This window comes from Capricornis sumatraensis, chromosome 11, assembly GCF_032405125.1.
Source record: "Capricornis sumatraensis isolate serow.1 chromosome 11, serow.2, whole genome shotgun sequence".
Taxonomy (NCBI): Eukaryota; Metazoa; Chordata; class Mammalia; order Artiodactyla; family Bovidae; genus Capricornis; species Capricornis sumatraensis.
The window spans coordinates 49,550,220-49,562,842 of record NC_091079.1 but is presented as its reverse complement, the minus strand read 5'-3'; the positions used below and the strand labels follow the sequence as shown (position 1 = coordinate 49,562,842).

At 39.2% G+C, this 12,623-nt stretch overlaps 1 protein-coding gene across 1 annotated transcript in view; it reads right to left on the bottom strand.

The window, feature by feature from the left end:
* The window catches only part of DNAJC5B (DnaJ heat shock protein family (Hsp40) member C5 beta), a 59,537-nt gene extending 47,303 nt beyond the window's left edge, over window positions 1-12,234 (bottom strand). Inside the window, exon 1 of the mRNA XM_068984027.1 lies at window positions 12,116-12,234. Within this exon, the coding sequence (XP_068840128.1) occupies window positions 12,116-12,234 (119 nt within the window). The remainder of the gene's footprint in view (window positions 1-12,115) is intronic.
* Between the last annotated feature and the right edge of the window lie 389 nt (window positions 12,235-12,623).

Sequence of the window (12,623 nt, the reverse complement as noted above, 5' to 3'; positions counted from 1 at the left end):
GTAGACATAGATACAGAAATCAGTTCAGTTCAGTCACTCAGTCATGTCCAACTCTTTGAGACCCCATGGACTGCAGCACACCAGGCTTCCCTGTCCATCATCAACTCCCGGAGTTCATTTCCATTGAGTCGGTGATGCCATCCAGCCATCTCATCCTCATTGTGCCCTTCTCCTCGCACTTTCAATCTTTCCCAGCATCAGGGTCTTTTCCAATGAGTCAGTTCTTCACATCAGATGGTCAAAGTATTGGAGCTTCAGCATCAGTCCTTCCAATGAATATACAGGACTAATTTCCTTTAGGGCTAGCTGGTTTGATCTCCTTGCTGTCCAAGGGACTCTCAAGAGTCTTCTCCAACACTACAGTTCAAAAGCATCAGTTCTTTGGTGCTCAGCTTTCTTTATGGTCCAACTCTCACATCCATACTTGACTACTGGATTACTACCATATGGACTACTACCATAGCTTTGATTATACAGACCTTTGTCAGTGAAGTAATGTCTCTGCTTTTTCATATGCTGTAGGTTGATCATAGCTTTTCTTCCAGGGAGCAAGCATCTTTTAATTTCATGGCTGCGATCATCATCTGCAGTGATTTTGGAGCCCAAGAAAATAAAGTCTCAAACTGTTTCCATTGTTTCCCCATCTATTTGCCATGAAGTGATGGGAGCAGATGCCATGATCTTAGTTTTCTGAATGTTGAGTTTTAAGCCAACTTTTTCACTCTCCTCTTTCACTTTCATCAAGAGGTTCTTTAGTTCCTCTTTGCTTTCTACCATAAGGGTGGTGTCATCTGCATATCTGAGGTTATTGATATTTCTCCCGGCAATCTTGATTCTAGCTTGTACTTCATCCAGCCCGGCATTTCGCATCGTGTACTCTGCATACAAGTGAAATAAGCAAGGTGACAATATACAGCCTTAACATACTCCTTTCCCTATTTGGAACCAGTCTGTTGTTCCATGTTCAGTTCTAACTGTTGCTTCTTGACCTGCATACAGATTTCTCAGGAGGCAGGTCAGGTGTTCTGGTATTCCCATCTCTTTCAGCATTTTCCACAGTTTGTTTTGATCCATACAATCAAAGGTGTTAGTGTAGTCAATGAAGCAGAAATAGATGTTTCTCTGGAACTCTTTTGCTTTTTCTATGATCCAACAGATGATGGCAATTTGACCTCTGATTCCTCTGCCTTTTCTAAATCCAGTTTAAACACTTGGCAGTTCTCATTTCCAGTACTTTTTAAGCCTGGCTTGAAGAATTTTAAGCATTACTTTCCTAGCATGTGAGATGAGTGCAATTGTGCGGTAGTTTGAGCATTCTTTGGCATTGCCTTTCTTTGGGATTGGAATGAAAACTGACCATTTCCAGTTGTGTGGCCACTGCTGAGTTTTCCAAATTTGCTGGCATATTGAGTGCAGCACTTTCACAGCATCGTCTTTTAGGATCTGAAATAGCTCAGCTGGTATTCCATCATGGTGAGAGATGAATACACATTTCTAGATATAGAAATAGATATGTATATTCATCTCTCACAGTGTAATATAATAAGTATTCAAAAGTAAACAGGTATTGAGTGAATGAGTGAGTGGGGAAAAAAATCATTGATCGTAATGATTCTAGAGCCCAGGAATAATCAAAATAGATGCTGCATGAAGAATGAAGAGAATCAAGTTGGTTCAACTTGATCAAGTTAGATCAAGTTCAACTAAGAGGAAGAACTAAGAGGATCTGCTACAGGAGAAGAGAAGTTCTTACTGACCTGGAGGATCACTCTGGCATAGCCTCATCTACTCTTCTTTTCAGTGGAAGGTTTTAGAATTCAGGAAGCAAATTAGTGCTTGATAGAGATTAATTTCAATTTATTTTGTGAGCTTGAATCATCACTTTGCCTTGTAAATATTTACAATTCTTCTATTAGCTATGCACTCCTCTGACATTTAAACTTTATTCATAAGCACCTCTATTATGACCTGTAATTGCTGATAAAGATGGGTAAAAGCACCACATATTGGGGTTACCACAGATCTCTATGGAAATGACAATCTTTCCTTCCTCTTGTGAAAACACCATTTGCCTCACTTCAGTCTAGGCTGAGGCAACTCACCTCTTCAGAGGTGGAAAACAATTTCCAGAAAGTTCCAGGTGAAGTTGAATGAAACAGAAGAATCAACTGAGTCCCTGGTACCTTGGGAACCAAGATTTTGGTACCTTGTCTACAAGGAGAAATTAAGCTTATCCATGGACAAAGAGACCCAGGTGCTAACGTACAAATGATTCATTCTGATTCTGTGGTTCTCTGAGGACTTAAGAAAGAGCTCAGTCTTTGATTTCTCCTCCAGTTGGCCAACCATATGTTAGGCTCTTGTGCCATAAACACCATGGAGACCAAGCAGCTTTCTTTTCGACCATCTTAAGTTTGTTTTTATCTAACTTCACATGAGTACACATGTAGTAACTTCACATCAGTGTACACATCAGTGTAAATAAAGACTACCATTTAAGTTACAGATGAGATTGTAATCCTCCGTCCATGGGATTTTCCAGGCAAGAGTGCTGGAGTGGATTGTCATTTCCTTCTCCAGGGGATCTTCCCAACCCAGGAATCAAACCCGGGTCTCCTGCATTCCAGGCAGACACTTTACCATCTGAGCCACCAGGGAAGCCCACTCAAGACTTAGATTGTCTAAATTGCACAGCTGGCTCTATTTTCTAGTTTTCCATTCACTATTGTCTGTCTCCTCCTTCACCAGCTTCCTAACTCAAAAATGTTGTTGGTTCAGAGGTGCTGCTTAAATTAGGCAAGAGGGAAAAGCATGTCTGTTTAAAGCTGCAGCAAATATGGGAAAGATGGATAAATGCTTAACCATTCCAGATGTATCTGAACTTTAAAAGATTAACTCAAGTAAGTCTTCTTCAGACAGCTTGAAAAGGGGGGAGTAAAGACTTTTAAACTGTGGGAGAATGGGGGGAAATCTTTCTTCATCTTATGAAACCCTGTTGGGATCAAGTGACATGACCCAGCTATGGGAAAATTGGATTAAGTAAGGCTTAGACTTCAAACTCCTGGGAATTATGGTGGCTGAGATGGTAAAGAATCTGCCTGCAATTATCTGAGTTTGATCCCTGGGTTGGGAAGTTCCCCTAGAGAAGGAAATGGCAACCCATTCCAGTATTCTTACCTGGAAAATCCCATGGACAGAGGAGCTACAGTCCATAGGGTTGCAAAGAGTCTAACACGACTGAGTGACTAACACTTTTTTTCACTTTTTCAGACTTCAGACTCTTAGGAGTTATTACACTCCATGATACTAAAAGCAGGTTTATTTCATAAGGAAGGCCCTGGATAAGACTCATGGCACAAACCTGAAACTATCACAACATTGTTAGTTGGCTATACCCCCAATATAAAATAAAAAGTTCAAAGTTTGAAAAAAAAAGACTCATAGCATAATCTCATTCCATGATGTGGCACTTTTGACATGGTACAGAAACTCACCTTATGCTAGATAAATGGTTTTTGAACAGTAGCACCAAATAGCAGTATAATTTCAGACTTTTAAGGATAATGAGAGTATCTGTCCATTCATAATAGTACCTGGTACTTCCATTGTGCTTTTCCACAAAGGCTTCATGCACTTTGAAAAAATGATCTCTTCACAAAATCTCAGTGAGGCAATTGACACAGTAGAAGCCTTCCTTTTGTCATACTCCTTGATGTCCTTTGAGAGAGCTGGGGGCTCCAAATTATCAGGTGACTAACGAACCATGATTGTACTCATAATACAGGAAAAACAATGATATGGGGGAAAGAGATGGTTTATTCACAGAAAAGTTCTAGGATAAAGATTTCTAAATAGACCCAGAAAGGGACTGAGAGAGATATGTGAGGCTTATGTCTATGATACTCTCTTAAAAATAAAGAGCTAAAGATATTGATAATTTCCCATCCAACTCTGTACCCCCTCTTTGAGAACATTACCACTTCTCCTTCCCATTGAGTTGGATCCCACAGTCCTTGATAAGTGGTACTGGGGATTTGTGATTCCAGATCTCTAGCCTGAGCCAGGCATTCATGAGTGAGCAGCTGATTTAGCTGAGTCCATTAGCTACTTGCTCAGGAATTGAGAATTGGGACTTATGAAAGCTGAGAAGTGGATAAGAACCAAAATAGTTCTCCTCTTCCCACCTGTGTCTACCTTTATTGGACTATGCAAAACATTCTGTTTCCTTCTCTGAGCAGCTCTAAGTTGGTTTAAAAAGGAAGCCCTGATGGAAAACAACCTAAATATCCATTGACAGAGAAAGGATTCATTCACCGTATGGCTACACAGCACTGTGAAAGCAATGAAACTTCCTTATGAACTGATCATTTCGTAGAATGATCTCCAAGATATATTAAAAAAGAATGCAACGCACAAGATAGGACTGATAGTACATCACCATTTGTATAACAAGAAAGGGAAATTTAACATTCTTAGACCATTTACATTTAATATAATTACTAATACGTAAGTCTGTCATTTTACTATGTGATTTCTGCTTGTTTCCTCTGTTTCTCATTTCCCCATTTCCCTTTTCTTGTCTTCCTGGGGGTTATTTGAACATTTTTAAGGATTCAATCTTGATTTACTTGTAGTATTTTTTGGAGTCTATTAATTTGTCTACTCTTTTTAGTGGTTGGGTATATATTTATCACAGTCTACTGATAACAGTGTTATACCAATTTGAGTGATGTGCAGAAGCTTTGCTCTCATTTAGATCCCATTATCCTCTCCACTTTAAATGCAGTTGCCTTGAGTATCAGATGGTGCTATAAAATTTTCATGGGTTTCTCAGGTACCTCAGATGGTAAAGAATCTGGCTGCAATGCAGGAGACCTGGGTTCGATCCCTGGGTTGGGAAGATCTCCTGTAGGAGGGCATGGCAACCCACTCCAGTATTCTTGCCTGGAGAATCACATGGAGAGAGGAGCCTGGCAAACTACAGTCCATGGGGTCACAAAGAGTTGGACACAACTGAATGACTAAGCACACACAATTTTTATACCAATCATCATATATAATTTTAAAAACTTATGAGAAGGATAGTCAATTGTATTTACCCATATTTCTGTAGTCCCTATGGTTGCAAACAGTCAGATTTAGCGACTGAACAACAATATTTCTGTGTCCTTCGTGTTCTTTCCTCCTTTCAGATCCAAGATTCCTTCTTTCATCATTTTATTTCTTTTGAAGAACACCTTTTAGCCATTCTTTGAGTAGATCTGCTAGTGATTAATTGTTTTAGTTTTCCTTAATCTGAGAATGTCTTTCTTTCCCCTTAATTCCTGAAGTATATAATGGGAAAGACTAGAGATCTCTTCAAGCACATTAGAGATACCAAGGGAGCATTTCATGCAAAAATGGGCACAATAAAGGACAGAAATGATATGGACCTAACAGAAGCAGAAGATCTGAAGAAGAGGTGGCAAGAATACACAGAACGATCCAAAAAAGATTTTCATGACCCAGATAATCACAATGGTATGATCACTCACCTAGAGCCAGACATCCTGGAATGTAAAGTCAAGTGGGCCTTAGGAAGCATCACTACAAACAAAGCCAGTGGAGGTGATGGAATTCCAGTTGAGCTATGTCAAATAAAAGATGATGCTGTGAAAGTGCTGCCCTCAACATGCCAGCAAATTGGGAAAACTCAGCAGTAGCCACAGGACTGGAAAAGGTCAGCTTTCATTCCAATCCCAAATAAAGGCAATACCAAAGAATGCTCAAACTACCACACAGTTGCATTCATCTCATACACTAGTAAAATAATGCTCAAAATTCTCCAAGCCAGTCTTCAACAGCACATGAACCATGAACTTCCAGATGTTCAAGCTGGATTTAGAAAAGGCAGAGGAACCAGAAATCAAATTGCCAGCATCCGTTGGATCTAGAAAAAGCAAGAGAGTTGCAAAAAGAACATCTACTTCTGCTTTATTGATTATGCCAAACAAACTGTGGAAAATTATTCAAGAGATGGGATAACCAGACCACCTGACCTGCCTCTTGAGAAATCTGTATGCAGGTCAGGAAGCAACAATTAGATCTGAACATGGAACAACAGACTGGGTCCAAATAGGGAAAGGAGTATGTCGAGGCTGTATATTGTCACCCTGCTTATTTAACTTATATGCAGAGTACAACATGAGAAACGCTGGGCTGGATAAAGTACAAGCTGGAATCAAGGTTCCCAGGAAAAATATCAATAACCTCAGATGTACAGATGACAGTACCCTAATGACAGAAAGTGAAGAAGAACTAAAGAGCCTCTTGATGAAAGTGAAAGAGGAGAGTGAAAAAGTTGGCTTAAAACTCAACATTCAGAAAACTAAGATCATGGCATCTGGTCCCATCACTTCATGGCAAATCAATGGGGAAACAGTGGAAACAGTGACAGACTTTATTTTCTTGGGCTCCAAAATCACTGCAGATGGTGATGACTGCAGCCATGAAATTAAAAGACACTTGCTCCCTGGAAGAAAATCTATGACTAACCTAGACAGCATATTAAAAAGCAGAGACATTACTTTGCCAACAAAGGTCCATATAGTCAAGGCTATGGTTTTTCCAGTAGTCATGTATGGATGTGAGAGTTGGACTATAAAGAAAGCTGAGCACTGAAGAATTGATGCTTTTGAACTGTGGTGTTGGAGAAGACTCTTGAGAGTCCCTTGGATGGCAAGGAGATCCAACCAGCCGATCCTAAAGGAAATCAGTCCTAAATATTCACTGGAAGGACTGATGCTGAAGCTGAAACTCCAGTGCTTTGCCTACCTGATTCAAAGATCTGACTCATTTGAAAAGACCCTGATGCTGGGAAAGATTGAAGGCAGGAGGAGAAGGGGATGACAGAGGATGAGATGGCTGGATGGCATCACCGACTCAATGGACATGAGTTTGAGTAAACTCCAGGAGTTGTTGATGGACAGGGAAGCCTTGTAAACTGCAGTCCATGGGGTCACAAAGAGTTGGACATGATGAGCGACTGAACTGACTGACTGACTGATAGTTTCACCAGACATAGAATTCACAGTTCTTTAAGCATTTGAAAGCTATCATATCTCTTCTTTCTGGTCACTATTATTTCAGATGAGAAATCTGCTATCATTTGAATTACTGTTCCCATATAGGTATTATGTCATTTCTCTGTCTGCTTTTAAGATATTTTCTTTGCCTTTAGTTTTCAAAGGTTTAATTATGATGTATATTGGCATGAATTTGTTTAGATTTATTCTATTTGAGATGCACTTAACCTCTTGATTTATAGGTTTGTATATTTTGCCAAATTTGGGGAATTTTCAGTCATTATTTCTTTGAATACTCATTCTGTGCCACTCTTTCTCCTCCCATTCTAGGACACCGGTGCTATAAAAGTTGGCTCTTTGGTTAATGGCCTCACAGTTTCCTGTGACTGTTTGTTTTCAGTTTATTTTCTTTCTGCTGTTTAGCTTGCATATATTCCATGGATCCGCCCTCCACTGATTCTGTTCTGTGTTATCCCACTCTACTACTAAGCTCATCCAGTTAGTTGTATTATTTCTATAATTTTTCAGTTCTTTAATTTCCATTTGGTTATTTTTATTACTTCTATTTCTTTGCCGAAATTTCTTTTTTTCTCACTTGGTTCAAGAGAATTTGCAATTGCTTATTGAATCTTTTTTGATGGTTACTCTGGGATACCTAGATAATTCCAATAACTGGTTCATCTCTGTGTGGGAGTAAGGTGATTATCTTTTCTCATGCAAGTTGGGATTTCCTTTTTTCCTTGTATACAATGAGTGATTTTAATCTAGACACTTTGGCTATTATGAGACCCTGGTTTCTATTTTTTTTTAATAAAACACTATTTAAAAAATTATTTATTTATTTATTATTTTGACTTTACTGGGTCTTTGTTGCTGTCCGGGCTTTTTCTCTAGTTGCGGTGAGCGGGTGCTACTCCCTAGTTGCTGTGTGCCAGCTTCTCGTTGCTGTGGCTTCTCTCGTTGTGGAGCACCAGCTCTACCGTAGTTGCCATGCATTGACTCAGCAGTTGTGGCTCGTGGTCTCTAGAGCATGGGCTCAGTAGTTGTGGTGCATGGGCTTACGTGCCCTGTGGCATGTGGGATCTTCCCACCCCAGGGATCAAACCGGAGTCCCCTGCACTGCAAGGCAGATTCTTAACCACGGGACCACCAGGGAAGCCCCTCTGGGTCCTATTTAAATGTTTTACTTTAACAGTCAGTCACTTTGTTAGAGCTTAGCTTGCAGGTCCTAGCCTACTTTTGTGGTCAGTGGTTCCAATGACAATTTAATCTTCAGACCGTATGGTGTTGTTTTGGTCAGCTTGGTCTGTATCCTGCCTCTGGGGCCCCTACTGGTGCTTGTTGGTTCTAGATGAAGAAGGGAAAGGAGCCTCCCCAGTCTGGGTGCCTTGGTGCCTTTAGGTGGGGAAAGAGAATCTCCAGGGGCAGGGACAAAAACACTTCCTGGGTTGGGTGTTTCTTGCGGCAGAATCCCTTGGTGTTAATTTCCCCTGTAAAGTGGGGTCTCTGGTGAGAGAGGGAAGTCTCAGGCTGGGGAAAGTCCTCTGTCTGGCTGTTTTTAGGGAGACATTCAGTGGGTCTCTGTTTCTGTGGGGATTGCCTAGAGCTGTTGGCAGGGCTCCCGTTCAGTTTGGAGGAAGTGTAGGACCACCGGGCTGCCTTCCATTGCTATGGTGGGTGCTGGGAAAGGCCAGGCCTGGCTTACCCTTTCTTAGATGTGAAGTCATCAGAGGCCTTGTCACAGTGCTGTTCCTTTGCTCCTGTGGTCCCTAACTAATTCCCCTTTTCTTCTTCCTTCTTCCTTTCGAAGGCTCTCTTTTTTTTGTCTTTTGAGTTATTTCCAAAGCTTTTTGTCATGTTTAGCACGAGGAAATGGGAGAGACAAGCCTATACCATCTTGCCTAGACCAGAAGGTCTCTGTATATGCTTATATAGGCATAAGATCTCTCTGTAGAAGGGTATACAAGGAATTGTTTTCCCGGGGAGGGAACCTGGGGGATTTGAGGTAGAAAGGAGACTTATTTCTTGCATACCTGTTTCTGTGTTCTTCCCTGATGGCTCAGACAGTAAAGCATCTGCCTGCAATGTAGGGGACCTAGGTTTGATGCCTGGGTCAGGCAAATCCTCTGGAGAAGGGCATGGCAACCCACTGCTGTATTCTTGCCTAGAGAATTCTACGGACAGAGGAGCCTGATGGGCTACAATTCATGGAGTCACAAAGAGTCTGACACGACTGAGCAACTAACACTTTCATTTTATGTGATCTCATGTTAATCAGGTGAATATATTATGTATTCAAAAACAAAATAAAATTTCTAGCTCAGCCTTATTCAAGAGCACAACCAAGGATTACAACAGAGGTCAAGCGGTGTATAGATTCAACAGTTGGTAATTTTATTAAACTTCACTGACTTTTAATTTCACTGTATTGTCACTGCTTTGATCCAGATCCCTGAATATAAGAATAATATTCTCAGTGGATTTTTCAGCCTGCTCATACATTTTGAATAACTAGCAGAATACAAATGTGTAATTTAGTTAGAAGGAGAGACTTTTGGCAGCATACTAGTATCCTAATCAGCTGAAAAAATAATATTTGTATGACATTAAAACAAAATTAATAGGAAGACACTGATTACATGAAGAGACTTTAGGTTGTAATGATTAAACTTGCAAACTACTCAGCATAATTAGTACCTTAATTAGGATATGACCTGAAATTTCAGTTTACAAAATAAAGGCAATTAAAAGTCACATTTGTAAAGTGGGCTCTAGAACTTATAGTTAGACATCACTTTTTTTCCCATTTTGGGAAGCATCTTTTTAGGTATTATACGTATTGTGCATTTACTTTGATTCCTAGTCTCACCCCCAGCACAATGTCTCAGCCCAGACCCTTCAAGGTCAAGTTTAATGACCTTTCACCAAGGACATCTACGCAAATTAAGCCAAACAGCTTCTAGCCACAAAAGTCTAGGGAGCAATGAAACAGCAAAGACTTTTCTAGCACATTAAGTTAAGTAAACTAGAAGTTTGATATTGACTTTGATTGAAATATACCATTTCACAGAACTATTTGGGTCCAAATGGCAGTTTTCACAACTGTCATTTATTTTTCAACATGTGCTTCTTGAAGGCATTTCAGGTCCCACAGCTTACCACATGGTGAAGGTTCTAATCCAAAGCCAAAGAATTTTCCATCAGTAGATAAAAATGGAGAATTCAATAAATTTTGGTGGGCTAGTGATTTAGGAAAAAATAATTTGGAATCTTACCTTCATTTTTCATGTCAAAATAAACTCCAAATGGATCAAAGATTGAATATAAAAGCAAAATTATAAATGTACTATAAGAAGATAATGGTTAAATATTTTTATAATATTATAATCAAGAGAGGCTTTTTAACCACAATAGATTAAGCAAAGCCATAAAGAAAATGACTAACAAACTTGCCTACTTAAAGATTTTAAACGTCCATACAGCAAAAAGAAAAAAGTTTTCCTAATTCAAGCCCAAATCAAGAAGTAACTGATTAAAATCTGAAACTTTCGTTTGTCTTTTGATTCATTTTTCTTCTAAAGGCACAGTTTTATTTTTCAGTAAGTTAGGAAATAATTGGAAATATGCATTACCATTTATGTACAAGGATATTAAGTATAGGGTAAATTAAAAGAATTTACATGTTGACAAATAGCTCATGGGGCTTCTCCTGTGGGCCAGTGGCTGTCTGCGCTCCCAGTGCAGGCAGCCCAGTTCAATCCCTGGTCAGGGAACCAGATCCCACATGCCACAACTGAGACCCACTGCAGCCAAATAAGTCAGTTAAAATATTTTTTAATGGCTTACATTAAATTAATTAAGTTACAGAATAGCCTAGGCTACAGGCATTAAAAATCACAATATTAAATAGAACCTATATTCACGATAGATCCTCTTTAAAAAGAAAGCTAATTAGTTGGTGGGAATATAAATTGGTATAGCCACTGTGAAAAACAGTATGGAGATTTCTTAGAAAACTAAAAATAGAGCTGCCATATAACCCTGTAATTTCACTCCTGGATATGTATCTGAAAAAAATCAAAATCTCTGATTCAAAAAGATACTTGCACCCAGTATAGGGGTGGGAGAGTGGGAGTTACAAACTACTGAATGTACGTTAGGCTTAAGGATGTATTGTACAAAACAGGGAATATCACCAATATGTAGTAAGTGTAAATGGAAAGTAACCTTTAAAAATTGTATAAAAATAAAAAATCAAATAAAACAGAGAAAGAAATTGTTTTCCTAAAATATAAAAGGCACAAATCTGGAAAAAAATTTAAGAATGAAAAAATACAATTAACTAGTGAATATAACACAAAAGAAGCAGACTCACAGATATAGAGAACAAACTGGTGGTTACCAGAGGCCGAGAAGGGGGACAATGTAGGGCTTGTATTATCTAGATTTTTTTTTAAAAGACTGAAAGAAAAATTTCAGTGATTGTCAGTAGAGGAAAAATGATGGATAAATGTTATTATCTTCATTTTTAGTAATTTCCAAATTTTGCAAAATAATTATACTTAATCCTTTTTTAAATTCCTTGATGCTTTTAAGAAAGTTATTTCAGTTTTTCCCAAAAACAGCTGAGTTGGAACTAGATCAGATATAAAAGATCAAAATAGAAGACTTGAAAAGCATAGCACAATACAGCAATTGCAGGAAACCCCCCCTTTATTTATTTAAAACCCTCTGCCATGTTTGGTGGTGCTATCATGTCAGTTAAGCACAATTCCTGGTCATTCGCAGTGTCTGTCTATCTGTCTCTCTCTCTCTCACACAACATTAGAACACAAGACTACCTCTCCAGCATCACAGGAGAGTTCTTTCATAAAATCAGCATCATGCTTCTCTGTTCCCAACTGCTCAGCTGTGGAATAGGGAATGGAACATGAGTTCCAAAGCTCTGATTACCAGGCCTCAGCAGGAAGCTTATGTCTCTGAAACTCACCAATCACCACGTAGCTATCACTAGTGGTACAAGAAATGCCATCATTGAACTTCCTCTGTACCTGTAGGTCTTTTTAATTTCTTCATTTGATGCTCCCTTATGCAGACCAAGAATTTCATACAGAGCTTTTCCAGATGTTGACATTGTCCGCTGTCGTTGGTTAGGTATGTTACATGCCATTTTCTCAAACTGCAAAACCAAAGAGGGAGATGGCTGTGAAGGTTATGCATGCCAGATCTCTAAAGGGAAGAGAGTTTGTTTCTGAGTGTTTGTAAAATGTTGATCTGAAGTACATCTTTGTGTCAGCTGCAAAAGGAGGGGAGAAAAGGATTAGGAAATTCAGCACTAGAGCTTCAGGTCAGGGTCCTAAGGGCTACACGCAGTCATGCAAATGGAATATGGCTTTGTCCACATGGCTAAATAGAAGCAAGATGTTATCTAAATAGCCAGCTAACTTACATTTGTTAAAAACTGATCCTCTCAGGTCAGGCATACATAGACTTTTTTCTGTCAGGATTTCTTTGGTTAGAATTTGTCCTTTTTAAAATATCTTTTCCAGATGTAGCCAA